This window comes from Myxocyprinus asiaticus, chromosome 9 (genome assembly GCF_019703515.2).
Source record: "Myxocyprinus asiaticus isolate MX2 ecotype Aquarium Trade chromosome 9, UBuf_Myxa_2, whole genome shotgun sequence".
NCBI lineage: Eukaryota > Metazoa > Chordata > Actinopteri > Cypriniformes > Catostomidae > Myxocyprinus > Myxocyprinus asiaticus.
In genome coordinates, this window is record NC_059352.1 from 21,359,657 (window position 1) to 21,375,950 (window position 16,294).

At 35.0% G+C, this 16,294-nt stretch overlaps 1 protein-coding gene and 1 pseudogene across 1 annotated transcript; both read left to right on the forward strand.

Moving 5' to 3' along the window:
* Positions 1-15,785, forward strand: LOC127446258 (UDP-N-acetylglucosamine/UDP-glucose/GDP-mannose transporter-like). Its single transcript, XM_051707019.1, has 12 exons — positions 1-225; positions 885-918; positions 1,002-1,088; positions 1,366-1,433; positions 1,625-1,696; positions 1,806-1,874; positions 2,242-2,344; positions 8,345-8,437; positions 9,735-9,802; positions 11,427-11,505; positions 11,587-11,669; positions 11,758-15,785. Exons 1-12 carry the CDS (start codon positions 116-118, stop codon positions 11,864-11,866), a joined length of 975 nt encoding a protein of 324 aa, XP_051562979.1. The 5' UTR covers positions 1-115; the 3' UTR covers positions 11,867-15,785.
* The window catches only part of LOC127446422 (mesoderm induction early response protein 1-like), a 16,607-nt pseudogene continuing 12,275 nt past the window's right edge, over positions 11,963-16,294 (forward strand).

Below are 16,294 nucleotides of genomic sequence, written 5' to 3' on the forward strand. Positions count from 1 at the left end.
TACGTCGACTGCCTGGTAAACATGGCGGAAGTTCAGAGACGTCAACGTAGGGAGGAAGAAAGGCACCGCGCACGGAAAGAAGCAATGTGAGCAGAGGAATGAAGCAACGGCGGGGATGGCGGACCAAAAACTAACAGTACTCTTGAAGCTTTTAGCCGCAGGCTTTTACGGAATAAGCTCTTTCCTTATAGTTGTGGTGAATAAGAGCGTCCTGACCAATTACAGGTAAGGAGACTTTTGACTGATATTTTACAAGTGCCTCACTGTCTAAAGTGCTAGAATACTTGGAATAGTTGGGAACTTAGTTTGCAGCACTGTCAGTGTGGTATGGAAGGAGAGTTATTTTAGGGGCTTGTGTGGCACTGTATGAACAGTCAATGGGGACTGTGTTTCAGTGCTTACACTAACAAAAATTACCAACAAGCAACATGGTATTATCATGTTTAAAAAAATTAAATAATAATAATAAAAACAACAACAACAACAACAACCATGGTACAATGGTAAAACCTTTGGAATACCATGTAAATAACATTGTACGTTAATATTTAGGCATCCACTACCATAGATGTCAAAACTGACTAACCTGACAAAACCTTCTTTCCAGCTGTGAACCATTTAAGAGGAGAACTATATGCTTTGCTCTGTGAAGTTTACTTTATTAAAGTTGACCGCAGATACACACATTCATTGGAAAATAAATGTTTATACTGGGCGACGTGAGTCAGTGGTGTAGAATAATAATGATATCAAATGATCTTATTCACACACATGGCATGTAAAGTGTTGTTTTAAAATAACAATCAGAACTTATATTAAAGAATAATTGCAATTAAAAAAAAAAATGTCTTTGGTATTTGTTAAAATGTAATCTTTTTGAACAGGTTCCCCTCTTCAATATGTGTTGGCATTGGTCAGGTCGGTACGAAAAGTTTTCTTTTATTCAAAGTTTACTCTAACAGTACTGTGTAGCATATAGACAGTCTGACTTTCCTCTGCAGATGCTGGCAACAGTTGTTGTTTTACGGGTGGGAAAGGCCCTCCGGGTGATCAGCTTCCCTGAGTTTGATGGTAGCATACCTAGAAAGGTGAGGAGTCTTGCCTCAATAAGCGTTGTAACTTGAAATCTCTCAGATAATCATAACTTGTGCAAATTGTCAAGTTTTTCTATCCAAGCTAGCTCTACAGACTCTGTATACACAGGTTTTTCTCTGGTTTGTTTTTAGTTAGCCCTTTTCATAGGACTGGAAGATGATGTTTCTTTGTAAATGTAGTTCTGTTGGGGATTATGAGTCTTGTGTCCTGACATTTTCATCTTCCTTATTGGTGTGCTTGCTCAATATCTACTTTCCTTGTTTGTTGCAGACATTTCCGCTACCTTTTCTGTATGTCGGGAATCAAATAACGGGACTCTTTGGAACAAAAAGGCTTAAGTATGATACAATACTAAAAAGCTCATAAAAATTAAAGGAAGTCTATTAATTAATACATGTTTGCCTTTTTGCTTTTTGGAGTAATATTTTAGGTTAAATCTTATATAAAGGTCTTTGGAAAAAAGATAGAATATCATATTTGTAGTGTGTGCCGTATATTGATATGTAGTAACTTTTTTTTTTTCTTTCAGCCTGCCAATGTTTACAGTATTGAGGAGGTTTTCTATTCTCTTTACTATGCTTGCAGAGGGTTTCTTGTTAAAGTAAGTTAGGTTGACACCAATTATCATGGCAATATTCCATACATCTTACATCTGATTAATTTATGATGATCATGATAATAACAGTAATAATTTTTGACCCTTTTTACAGAAAGAAATTCTCCCGGCCAATTCAGCTAACAGTATTTACAATGATTCTAGGGGCCTTTGTAGCTGCAAGGTAAATATTTCCAAATAAAAGCAGATTGTGCACCTGCATTCGTAAAGTTTTTAAAAGTGATTCATGATTTAACAACCAGAGTTTATCCCTGTCTTGGGCATTGCAAGACAAACATGTCTATGTTTTGATTAATATTTATGATCAGCTTGATTACACTAGATTGCTGTTGTTTACAAAAAATGTTTTCTCTAAGGTTCCAAAAATTGCTAAATTATTAACTGCTACATTCAGGAAATATGTTGTTTGCAAAGTCTGCAAGATGTTAATATATTATAAATTAGCATGAGGAAAACTTGACCACTAACCATCTCCACACGCATTTAATAACACAAATGTTTCACAATATCTTTGATCATTCCTTGTGTAGTGCTGATCTGGCCTTTGACCTGCAAGGGTACGTGTTCATTTTAATGAACGATGTCTTAACTGCTGCCAATGGGGCTTTTGTGAAACAGAAACTTGACTCTAAGGTAAGAAAAACATTTATGATAGAGATTATGGTACTCGAAATGACCCTGAGTGCTCCCTTAGAAAGCAGCTGTAGTCTGTAGAAGTACATAGTCTTTAATTTAGAAGAACTTCTTTCCTATACTCACTCCAAATAAAGCAACTCGTGATGCAGTGAAATATCGTATTGACTTGATAATTTTCGACATTTGTGTTCTTTTATGTTTAGTGTCATCCGAATATATACTATGGGTGATTTGACAGTTATGGAATCTATTCTGTCCCCTAGGATTATTTTAAATAAAATGCTTCAAAAAACTATCATTCAAGTTTTAAAGGACAAATAATATTAGTTTTAAGCTTTTTTTTCCATTCTTTTTTATCGTGTTGCCCTGACAAATTTTTCCTAATTTTTAAAAGTGTTGAGAGGGAAAATTTGGTAGATTTGCTGTTTTTTTTTGTTTGTTTTTTTTGTTTGTTTTTTTTTTGTTTTTTTGGCTTGGCCCAAATCCAAACCAATATATATATATACACTATATTGCCACAAGTATTCGCTCACCCATCCAAATAATTAAATTCAGGTGTTCCAATCACTTCCATGGCCACAGGTGTATAAAATGAAGCACCTAGGCATGCAGACTGCTTCTACAAACATTTGTGAAAGAATGGGCCACTCTCAGGAGCTCAGTGAATTCCAGAGTGGTACTGTGATAGGATGCCACCTGTGCAACAAGTCCAGTAGTGAAATTTCCTCGCTACTAAATATTCCACAGTCAACTGTCAGTGGTATTATAACAAACTGGAAGTGATTGGGAATGACAGCAACTCAGCCACGAAGTGGTAGGCCACGTAAAATGACAGAGCGGGAACAGCGGATGCTGAGGCGCATAGTGCACAGAGGTCGCCAACTTTCTGCAGAGTCAATCGCTACAGACCTCCAAAGTTCATGTGGCCTTCAGATTAGTTCAAGAACAGTGCGTAGAGAGCTTCATGGAATGGGTTTCCATGGCCGAGCAGCTGCATCCAAGCCATACATCACCAAGTGCAATGCAAAGCGTCGGATGCAGTGGTGTAAAGCACGCCGCCACTGGACTCTAGAGCAGTGGAGACGCGTTCTCTGGAGTGACGAATCACGCTTCTCCATGTGGCAATCTGATGGACGAGTCTGGGTTTGGCGGTTGCCAGGAGAACGGTACTTGTCTGACTGCGTTGTGCCAGCTGTGAAGTTTGGTGGAGGGGGGATTATGGTGTGGGGTTGTTTTTCAGGAGCTGGGCTTGGCCCCTTAGTTCCAGTGAAAGGAACTCTGAATGCTTCAGCATACCAAGAGATTTTGGACAATTCCATGCTCCCAACTTTGTGGGAACAGTTTGGGGATGGCCCCTTCCTGTTCCAACATGACTGCGCACCAGTGCACAAAGCAAGGTCCATAATGACATGGATGAGCGAGTTTGGTGTGGAAGAACTAGACTGGCCTGCACAGAGTCCTGACCTCAACCCGATAGAGCCTTTGGGATGAATTAGAGAGAAGACTGCGAGCCAGGCCTTCTCGTCCAACATCAATGTCTGACCTCACAAATGTGCTTCTGGAAGAATGGTCAAAAATTCCCATAAACACACTCCTAAACCTTTTGGAAAGCCTTCCCAGAAGAGTTGAAGCTGTTATAGCTGCAAAGGGTGGGCCGATGTCATATTAAACCCTGTGGATTAAGAATGGGATGTCACTTAAGTTCATATGCGTCTAAAGGCAGATGAGCGAATACTTTTGGCAATATAGTGTATATATCAATTTTTTTATTTTTTTATTTTTTTTGTCTCTGCAGTACATTTATAAAAAGTGTTAAAATCAGGAAAATTCAACTTTGTACTTTGTCCTTAAAACTTAAGGTATTTTCAGTTTATTTGGTATTTATGTGTAGGATTTCCTCAAACTGATGATGCATTTCCGGCTTAATGTAGCAGCGTAAATCAAGCAAACTTTTTAAATTTAGAATTTTTTAATTATTCAATGTAAATTTCTATGATTTTACTTTATGTATATTAGGGTTGCAACTAATGATTATTTGACTATTCGGCGATTATTGCAACGATTAATCATTAGTTCTTAACCAATTATTCAGCTTGTGCACTGACTTAAAAGGTTGTATTAAATGTGCTTGCTAACAATAAAGAGGACAAAATCATCTTTTAAAAGTACCTCTAAATGACATTCACTGAATTAAAGGGGAAAAAAATACTTTGAAGTTTAATTCAGTAAAGAAATTCATGACAAAAATCCTATTGTTATCAAGTGTTTTTGTCTTGAATTCCATTTAAAATGGTCTAAAAATCCTTAAAACAATATACATTTACTTGAGAAGCAACATACACTGGTGACCAGAAGTTTGGAATAATGTACAGATTTTGCTGTTTTGGAAGGAAAATGGAACTTTAATTCACCAAAGTGGCATTCAACTAATCACAAAGTATAGTCAGAACATTACTGATGTAAAAAAGCAGCACCATCATCATTTGAAAAGTCATTTTTTATCAAATCTAGACAGGCCCTATTTCCAGCAGCCATCACTCAAACACCTTATCCTTGAGTAATCATGCTAAATTGCTAATTTGGTACTAGAAAATCACTATTTGGTTCATTAAATGAAGCTTAACATTGTCTTTGTTTTTGAGTTGCCACAGTATGCAATAGACTGGCATGTCTTAAGGTCAATATTAGGTCAAAAATGGCAAAAAAGAAACAGCTTTCTCTAGAAACTCATCAGTCAATCATTGTTTTGAGGAATGAAGGCTATAAAATGCTTGAAATTGCCAAAAAAACTGAAGATTTCATACAAAGGTGTACACTACAGTCTTCAAAGTCAAAGGACACCTGGCTCTAACAAGGACAGAAAGAGATGTGGAAGGCTAGATGTACAACTAAACATGAGGATAAGTACATCAGAGCCTCTAGTTTGAGAAGTAGATGCCTCACATGTCCTCAGCTGACAGCTTCATTGAATTCTACCCGCTCAACACCAGTTTAATGTACAACAGTAAAGTGAAGACTCGGGTGCAGGCCTTATGGCAAGAATTGCAAAGAAAAAGCCACTTTTGAAACAGAAAAACAAAAAGAAAAGGTTAGAGTAGGCAAAGAAACAGACATTGGACAACAGATAATTGGAAAAGAGTGTTATGGATCTTAACCTCATTGAGCATTTGTGGGATCAGCTAGACTGTAAGGTGTGTGAGAAGTGCCCGACAAGACAGCCACATCTATGGCAAGTGCTACAGGAAGCACGGGGTGAAATGTCACCTGAGTATCTGGACAAACTGACAGCTAGAATGCCAAGGATCTGCAAAGCTGTCATTGCTGCACGTAGAGGATTTTTTGATGAGAACTCTTTGAAGTAGTTAAAATTGTTTTCAAATTGTAATAGTAATTTTTCACGTTATTAATGTCCTGACTATACATTGTGATCAGTGGAATGCCACTTCAGTGACTAAAAGTACTAATTTCTGTCCATAAGAGCAAAATCTGTACATTATTCCAAACTATTGGCTGCCATTGTACAAAATTTTTAGACTTGCTTTAAGTGTATTTTTTCACTTGGTTATACTTCTGCGAGTGCAGTAAATACAAAATATACTTGTATTCAAGATCTATTCTCTAAAAGCAAGTCTAAATATATTATATGCTGCTTCTCAGGTGAATGCATCTTTTTTTTTTAAAGGATTTTTAGGTATATTCAGCATTCTCAGATAGCAATTGTTTTTCTTATGCAGTATAGCTGCTAAAGAAAATGTTCGTTTTAAAGGAGTTTTAGATGTTTATATTGGAAAACAAGCCAAAACAAAAACAAATCAAAAACGTATTTTTTTGCAGTGTATAATGGGATGAAGACTACCCTCTCTCAACATTCTGTTCACTTCAATCCATCTTTAACTCACAAAAAAAAAATAAAAAAAAAATACTCTCTCTTATTAATAAAGCTGCACATTGCCAGTTTTCTTCACAATAAGAAATGCACAGTGACACACATATTATGATTCAGTATGTTGCGAGCCATCACGTTATAATCTAGCTGCATTAAGCGTGCGCGCTCGAGGGATGAGCGTCCCCGCGACAGAGTGTTCATCAGCCGGGTGCAGTTTCAATCTCTCCCTTTTAGATCGGGACATTCACGCAACTCGTAGAAGAGGCGCTGACTGTACAGAGAAATACCAGTTTCAGAGTTTGTAGTTATTTATATGATCTGCTTCCATATTATTTGAACTTTTAATAAAGCTATAATGCATTAAATATAACTGCATGTAATATGTAACACCGGGGTGTTTCCTTTAAAGAGCTTCGGCTCCACATATTCCACAATGAGAGTGCTTCTTTATTTACTTATTTTGTATTTTTGCATTATTATTCTCTCATACTTTGCGATCTACATCACCTGAAGCTGTTTAGAGTGCATCTGTGAGCTGTGTAATTCTTCCTCTCCTCTGTCACGCGCGAGCTGCAGTGCTGCTCTCACGTGTCATCATTAGAGTTTCATGTGATCTCATGTTACATTAAATGAGATTAAACAACTATTCAACAACAAAAAATGTTATAGACAATTTTTTATTGTCAACGTTGTCGATAACGTCGCCATAAAAAAAAAACCACTAGTCAATATTGCTCTACGCCCTTAGAGGACAGGACGGGAACAGTTTTGCATGCCCTCGCTATAAGTTCTGCATTCCCTTTTTACCATGGTTTTACTACAGTACCCATATTTTAACCATGATATTCGTTGTGAAATCATTGTGATAATACAGGAAAATGAAAGCTATGGTAGTAAAAATAATAATTTTGTGGTTATTAGTGTTTTACTATACACGTACCATAGTTTAACTATGGAAATAATTTTTCTTTTGTAATATTGTAGTAACCATGACTGTTGTAGGCTAACCATGTTTTGTTTCTTTGTTTTTTGGCGGAAATCATGGTTTAACTATAGTAATATTGTAGTAACTATAAAAAGTAACCATGTTTTTGTGGAAACCATGGCTTTAATACAGTATACTGTATTCATATAATAACCATGGTTTTACTATAGATTAACCATGATAATTCTTGTGGTTACTATGGTTTTACATATTTGTAATAAAACCATAATAACCACAAAATTATGATTTTTATTACCATAGTTTTCATTTTTCAGTTTTACTACGAATATCAAGGTTAAAATATGGTTACTGTAGTAAAAACATGGTAAATGTATTGCGAGGGAACGCAAAACTTATTGCGAGGGAATGCAAACTATTATGTGGGAGGGCAAAACTTATTGCAAGAGCACGCAAAACTATTTCAGGGAAAAAATACATGCCCTGTCCTCTAAGTGGCTCCATACTGCTGTGATGGGATCGAAAAAATAATACTTGCTTTGTTCTCCCATGAATTTTACCCCACTGAAGTTTACTTCTGATTTCAAACCCGGAAATGTTAAAAGGGTCAGTTGCTGTCACATTGTTATTCATGATGTGTTCTTTTTCATTTTTTTGGTGTCCAAGCCTAGCAAAAGAAGTTCATGAATGCATGCACTGATGTAAAAAGGACAGGCTCAGGCTTATTTAGTAGATGTGCCTGTGCTTGAATTCATGTATACAGATGAAAGTGCTTGTTTGCTAACTAATTTGGTGTGGCAACATGAGTAGCATTTATTGCATTACCCTTACGACTTGGACTGAAAAAATAGGTTGTGTGCTTTATTTGAAGCTTGCTGATGAAGATATAATACCTTTCAGACTATTACAGTTTTATTATTTAAGAAAGTAAACTGTAATTACTTGGTGAAATATAGATTTACCTAAAGCATTGGCAACTTGAACAATTGAAGCCAAACGTTACAATCTGTTAAGGCTTATGCACAATCCTTGAAGCAAGACCTTTGGCTCCCTACAGCTGTTTGCATGCCAGGTGGTTGTGATCTGTTAGGAAGAGAAGAGGGCATTTATGACGTTTCCATTTTGTACCTGATTTGTCTGTCTCTTTTTTTTCCTTTCTGTCGTTTAGGAGCTGGGAAAGTATGGTCTGCTCTATTACAATGCTTTATTTATGATTCTTCCAACTCTGCTTTTGGCACATGTCACAGGAGATATGGATAAGGTAAGAGGCAAAGAATATCTCTAAATATATCAACTTCAGAAAGTCACTTTTTATAATGTCTGTTTAGTCCTTTACTCACAATAATGTCTTTGACTCATTTTTATTTGGGGGCTTTATACAGTAAATTTGGACTATATATGCAACTAATAGTGATTAATTTGATTAATTAATTGGCAAAGAATGCAATCAGATTTGTAATTGATTGACAGCCCTAGTTTTTAAAACCTATTATGAGCATTTAACATGAGACCAGGTAGTTTGGTAGCAGTCATAAATCAGATCTTGTTTCTAAATACCAGACCTTAAATTACCCCAGGACATGAGTGACTCCCAAGAAGTCTGTCTCTCAACAAGACCTCATACCCATAGATGACCTGGCAACCACAAACCCACCATCTGCTCAGTAGCTAGAGAGCACACACCCACTATTAGCTGATTGCAACGACTGTGTGCTGTTGTAATAAATTCTCTTGAATCATAACTGACTGACATAAATTTCAGCATGCCTGTTCCCATCTGAATGGAGAAATAACAGTGCCACTTCTAAGGAAAAAAATTAATACTTTGTGTGCAATATCCCTGGTCTTTTTGAGAAAGCCGTATGAGCACAAGGCTCAGTTGTTTGGAAGGTTAGAATGACAGGGCTCCGCTCCATGAATGCCTCATTTTATTTAGCTCAGTGTGTTCACAGGGAGGCCCAAGCTTATTTGGCAAGCGCTGCCTCAGGAAGGAGTAAGCACAGGAGGCAGTGTGTCTCTTGCACAAAGCCACCATTATGCCATACCGTCTAACCAGCACAGTGAATGTAGTAGTGCATGAAGTTATGCTTGAAATAAGGTATAGGCTTGTAAGGTGAGTTCTTCACCTGTTTTTAAACCGGTTGTGTGGTTTTAAAAGGGTAGGTTAACCAAAAAATAAATTGGAACATGAGGGTGGGTAAAGTTGTTTTCTTTACCCTAGAGCTGAGGGTAAACCAAGTTGTTTTCTCCCTGCTATATGAATATATTTTTGCTTTTGCAGTCTTGCAAGTGCAACCATATCACAGCAACTGAAAAATGTGGTTTAGCCTATTTACTGTCTTTTCGATACAAATGCTATGTGGCATCTTGACCTAACATGCCGCCTTACAAACATACTTGTAACTGTGATATTTAATGATTAACTATAAGGTTATTATATTCTTGGAAGAATCACTATGCATTTCTTTCCTTATAAGTGGGCCATAGTTTGCCATGTATCACTAATGGTTTGGTTTTTGCTTGTCTGTTTATAATTATTATTTTTTTTTTCTCCTTAGGCTTTTGATTATGAAGGTTGGTCAGACATGCTTTTTATAGTTCAATTCATCCTCTCTTGTATAATGGGGTGAGTTAAACTGAAAACGTTGTAATTCTATATATATATGATTGTGTGCATTTATATAATTTCCTACAGTTCAGTTAATGAAGAACAGGTAGTCTAAATTAGAACAATCTCTGAAATGGCATTTCTCAGTTCAGAGAACTATGTGTTTCTTCAACTTCTTGCAGTTTCATGTCCTAGGGGTTGACTTTTATTAAAACAAATTGATAAAAAAAAAAAAAAAGATTCTATGAAGGTCACATTTAAACCGATTTAAAAACGTTTTACCTGTCCATCATTTATTGTTGGTACTTTTCAAATGCCTTGCTGTATATGTACCAATTTTACCGTTTTATCCTTCTCCTAGACTTTCAATATTAAACAATGAAAATCCATTATAAAAAATATTACATGTTTAAAACAATAAGTATCTAAACAGGGTGAAAAACAAACCATTTCAATATTGTTATTGTGGGAAAATGATTCCTATCAGTTTTACAAAAAGTCATCTACTGTCCCTCCGTAGTGCCATCATTTCCACCACACCAAAACAATTAGTTTTTTCAAAAATTAGTGTACTTGTTAATTAAGTCGACAGAAGTGTCAGTGAAGAGCATGCTTAATATGAAATACAAAGCCAAGTGATGTTTGAAGAAAACAAAAATTAAAGTTATATGTCACTTGAGCAGAGCATTTTTATTTGGCATCATTTTCAGTCAAGCTGTAATTTTTCCAATTTGTGCAAAAAGTGTGAAAATATTGTTTGTGTATTTAGGATACATAAAATTTTAGCTATGAGATTAACCTCTGAAAGAAAAATTATTAGGACATTTTATTCAAAAAACATTATAAATGTCATTTCCACCACAGAATTCTATTAAACTCAATACAGAAGTTGAGATGTGGTGGAAATGACACTGTGGTTGAAATTTTCACGACTTTCAGAAAAAAAGACAAGAATTACATAAATCTTCTGTGATGCATGTACATACAATGTTGGACATTGTTACAAAAAAAACAAATAAATAGTGAGCTGTAAAATGTTTAGCCTGATCTCATGAAATTTAAGTGACAATGGCAACATCTTTGTAAACCAAAATTGCCTGCTTCTTTACAAATTTGGCTGCAGTTTCATTGTGAAATGTCCAGCGGGGGTGCCAAAATTGAGTGAAATGATCAGACAAGGTTTATTAAATGGATGTTTTAATGATTAAAACGTACCTTCCTAACCTAAAACTTCAGCTTTAACCTAACCAATAGTGTTCAAAAAGATAAATGAGTGTTGAACAAAACAGACATCCTTACCCTAAATCAGCACCTCGACATTAAAAGCACATTTACTGAAGCAACCACGTCATTTTGTGTCGCTTCTACTTTATAAAAGTCCACAGTGCTAAAAGTGCCCAAAGTTGAAGAAATGCAAATCTATTAGCAAACTAACTAGACAAAAGTGAATGCATTGGCCAATCATTTGCATTCGTTATATTGTGCTTGCGTAGATTACATTTCTGGCCTTAGCTTTTTTTTCTTGCTTAATTAACATGGAAGAATCAGATTATGCTTTGTGACTGCAACCAAAATCACATTTACATTGAGACAATGCTCATATCATTATCATTCATTCTGACTTGTGTTTTTGCATTTGTAGGTTTGTTTTAATGTACTCCACAGTGCTTTGCACTCAGTATAACTCTGCGCTAACTACTACCATCGTTGGATGCCTAAAAGTAAGTCATTTTTCTTTTTAACATGCCAAGACACAGATTGTGCTGCCTTTTTATTATTTCATGACTTTTCTGTCTCTGCAGAATATATTAGTGACGTATATTGGAATGGTGTTTGGAGGGGATTACATTTTCTCATGGACTAACTTCATTGGTCTAAACATCAGGTGTGATGTTTTTCCCAAAAGGAAACAGATGGCATGGATGGATGTATTTGGCTGCTAATGATCTTAATGAACATACTTGTCTTTTCAGTATTGCTGGCAGTCTGGTGTACTCCTACATTACCTTCACAGAGGAGCAGACCACTAAACAGAGTGACAATGCCAACAAACTGGAGGTCAAAGGGAAAGTGGCTGTATGACAACCAGTGTTTGGACACTGTTGTTATGCACGGAGCTGTGACTGTGGGTTTTTGCATTTGTTGCAAGAACAAGTAGTCAGTGAGTTCACTCCGGGGATGTCTGTTGGTGTCATGAAGAAGATATTGACTGTAAAAGGTACTGCAGGCACAGACAGGATGTTGTCTCAAATGAAAGTTGAGACAAACTTCAAACATATAGCTGGAATTTGTTGTTTCAGAGTGAAACGTTTACAATAACATCAGTAAATATTTAGCCGTTAATTGTCTGTGTTAGAAATGGGACAGTTGTGGCCTGAAATTAACTGTTTCCCAGGCATGTTGCACTTTGGCTGCTATTGCCATAAATTGGGATTGATGACTGTCATTAGTTTAAAAAAAAAAAAAAACAGCAGTTATATTGCCTGTTAAAGAATGCTTTACAGATTCTTTTGTACTAGTCAGTAAGGCTATTTATTTTTATGAGACTTTGGTAGGTTTTAGTAAAAATGTTACATTCTTTATTTTAGTAATAAAAAGGGAGTTATTTTTTACATGTTTAAATAATCTTGCACCAGTTCTGGTACCCTGTTGCAAAACAACTTGAACTGTAAAGTTTTATTTTCAGACTTTACTGGAATGTTCCTTCAAAGCCTGAATGATACATGGGAACGTGTGTTTGTAAGTGTTTAAAACTATAAGGTATGTGTGTGCAAACAAGTTGATGTTTGATTTGAATCTTTTAAAAACAAGCTTTAAAGAGATATTGGCTGGGTTTCCCGATAACGTTGCAACTTAAGCTTTAACGATCATCTTATCTAATGTTGCTCGTTATTTTACGATGGAGTAACGCCTGTTTCCCAAACCAGCATGTAGATCGCTCGTTATAAAGTAGAACTTAAGTGCTTTGTTACAGGAGCTGTCCGGTCCAAAGGTGCTGATCACTTTGGCAAATATGTCCAGAGTTTGTTGTCTCAACATGAAAATAATATAGAAATACTGACAAAATGGAAGTTGTTTGTAACATTGTCGAGGTGCCTAAATTTATTAATTGTTACAGAACTTAATTGAAGAAATAGTGATGGCTTTAGTGAGATGGAGTTTCAGATGTATTGATGCTCAATCATAGAGATTAATGAAAGTGACGCAATAAATGCATGTAACGTGAATGTATGCTATGTGAATCATAAGCGACTCTCACGTAGCCTAAAGTTTTGTTCCTTTGGCTGGAAACTGAACAAATGCACACAGAATAGGATTAAAATTACGGGCATCAATATTGAACTACTCATAGACTTGTCTAAATATTAATAAATCATCTGGTTAGAGTGCGAGGCACTGTGTAGGCTACTTGTAGCCTTACTGCCATTATGCATCATGCAATTTGTTACTGCTTTGTAAAAAGACTATAGGCCAGCCGATTTGAACCAGCCTTCGGAAAAAGAAAGGATTAAGAGAGAGGGAATCTCTCACTGCACACTCTCACTCTAATCTCCTTTGTTAACCAAATTGTAATTTTTTTATTAGGCATATTTATTTAAGTTTTAAATTGCATGGTCACATTACTCAAGTATGTCTTCTTAAATAATTTGTTCAATAAGAGCATATCATCTTTCTATTGCCATTACAATTATGCTTATCAAAGAAGGCTAATATAAGGTACTGTATTGTCTTGTAATTTAGACCTATCGCATGCGCAGACTGCGGAGACTGCCTATTGATTTTAAGCGTTTTTTTTTTTTTGTTTTGTTTTTTTCAACACTTTTTTTTAATCCTCTGAAATAGTTTACAATGATCAAAATATATTAATAAAATGTATTCAATGTCCCATTGTCTTTGATAAACTGTGAAAGATGCAAGAAAGATACATTTAAGTTGCACTTAATGGACTTAAGAGCGGTTCAAAGCTCTCGTTAATTTATGAACGTTTTTATCTCTGTAACTACTAAGATAACGATGCTTTTGGGAAATGCGCCTTAGAGATTAAGTACTACTAAAGTGTTACTAACTTCCTACTTAGTGCTTAGGGAAACCCAGCCCTTTTCTGTTTAAGAGTTATCAGTGTTACAAAATGTCCAACAGATATTTCACCTGAAATTCTAAAAACTGCTTATCTATTTTTTTTTGTACTTTGGAATAAGATGCAGTAACACTTGTTTTGTACTGATGAAATCATGCTTTTTATTATTAAGACAAAAGGTGTAGTAATTGCACTTTAACAGTTTACAGGTTCTCAGTTTTGTCAGAGATTTAAAATAAATATTTGTCAGTAGATTTTGCAAGAACATTGTAAGACAAGAACATTTCATTATTTTTGATTTGTCTTCGTCAGATGTGGCTACATTTGGGATATGTCAGAAAAAGAAATAAGAAGGTCTCCTGCGTTATGTCTGATGTTGCTATTTTTTGACTAATCAAAACCGGATGTATTTTGAGGTTATTGAATGAATGTCTATTCACATGCATATAAGTCTGATGTTGATATTTTTGACCAATCCATTCAGATAATATCACAGGTTTCTCAATTATTTCTTTTGCTATAAATGTAAAAAAAAAAAAAATTATTCTGGGGTTATTGATTGAATGTCTGTTCACATGCATCTATGCTGTTGCTTAGGAATTTGGTCATTTATTTTACTGATAACATCAATTTTTTTTTGGGCACTGACTTTTCAAAGACCTACTGTTGCTGCAAACATGTTTAATGCCATGAGAATTAAATTTGCATTTTTATTTGTTCTAATTTTTTCAAATTTGTATATATATATATATAAAACACTTCTGTCAAATTTAACCATTATACTTATGTAAAAATGTCAGCAAATGTTCACTGATTGTATCAGTAAGAAGCGGGAAGTGTTTATGATATTTAAAATACCTCAACTCAAAGATGTTTATCTTTTTATTTTATTATTTGATGTTCATAAAAGAAAGAAAAAATACATTTCATATTACTTTTGCACATTACCTGCTACTTCTATGGTAATTAAACTTTGTGTTGTTTTTTTCTGCAATAAAGTTTTATACACACAAGGATGTCTGTATATTGTAGGATAGTGCACATGCTGTGGTTTGCAGTTCAGGTTGTGGTCATGGTTGCAAAGATAAACCAAAGATTGCACTCAGTCAACCCAAAAGGAGGAGAGAGTATGTAAATAATGGTTGATGTTAAAAACTGAACTTGAGTCTTATCCTACATAGCATATTCTATGAATATCCGATTAATTTTTTTTTTTAAAGCATTGAAGGTATAGTTCACCCATAAAATTCTCTCATAATTTACTCACCCTCATGTCATAACTGATGTGTATGACTTTCTTCTGCTGAATGCAAACAAAGATTTTTTTAGAAGGATATCTGTTGTTTCTTTCAATGCAAGTGAATGGTGGCCAGAAATCTGAAGGTCCAAAAAGAAGATGAAAGTAGCATTAAAGTAATCCATAAGACTCCAGTGGTTAAATCTATAGCTTCAAAAGCAGTGTAATAGGTGTGGGTGTGAAACATTAATATTTAAGTCCTTTATTTATTTTTTACTATACATCTCCATGTTCTCTTTCACATCTGAAAGAAATTTAGAACCTGTTTAGTTTAATTTCACATCAGAAAGTGAACGTGAAGATTAATAGTAAGAAAAAGAAAAAAGACTTAAATATTGGTCTGTTTCATACACATATCAGAAGAATTTTCATTTTTGGGTGAACTATCCCTTTAATGAGGCATGATTTTTGTATTGAGAGCTGTTAGATATTAGACAAACTATTTTCTAATTTAAAATAAACCTCACATGAAAAGTAGCTAGGTTTAAACACATCTAATGTCTCTAAAGAACAACTAGAATCAACATCTCAATTTTGACAATCTACTGAATTGGCATTTGATTAATTGGTTTAGTTTAATTTAATTAGTCTAATTTTACTGCTGTTACCCATTCTGGCATATTTATTTGTTATTATTATTTTTTATTCTATTTAATATTTTTGTCTAATTAATCTTGTTTTTTATTTAATGTTTATTGCACATAAATAAAATTGCATTGATAAAATTAAAACTGCTCATATAATATTTTGTTTTTAAGAGTTTCAACAAGCCATGTTTGGAAAGTGCCATATCTACAGTGATTGAATTTGTGTGCTTTTCACCTTTGCAGTGTCTAGGTTTAGACAGTTACGTGACTTTTATTTTGTAGAACATACAATAGTAGTGAAGCTCATGTTCAGAATAGAGTGCAACAGTCTGGTTCCGGAAGTAAAAATCCCATTAATTTATCCCATAGACAAATTGATTTTCAAAGATAACTTATAAACCTTTAAAGACAGACCTACCATGAGCTTGTTCACTGATGGTATATGCTTCCGTTGAAGCCATCCGTCTGCGTTATCTCAACTTCATTGTTTAACAATCGTGTTTGATAGCGGAATTCAGGGTAAACAACTACTACATTACCCATGGTAC

Bases quoted from the DNA above. Each gene is read 5' to 3' on its own strand.
- LOC127446258 (XM_051707019.1), top strand. From the start codon at position 116: ATGGCGGACCAAAAACTAACAGTACTCTTGAAGCTTTTAGCCGCAGGC. The intron at 226-884 runs GTAAGGAGACTT...CTTTTTGAACAG, and splicing joins AGCGTCCTGACCAATTACAG to GTTCCCCTCTTCAATATGTG. The intron at 11,506-11,586 runs GTAAGTCATTTT...CTGTCTCTGCAG, and splicing joins CCATCGTTGGATGCCTAAAA to AATATATTAGTGACGTATAT.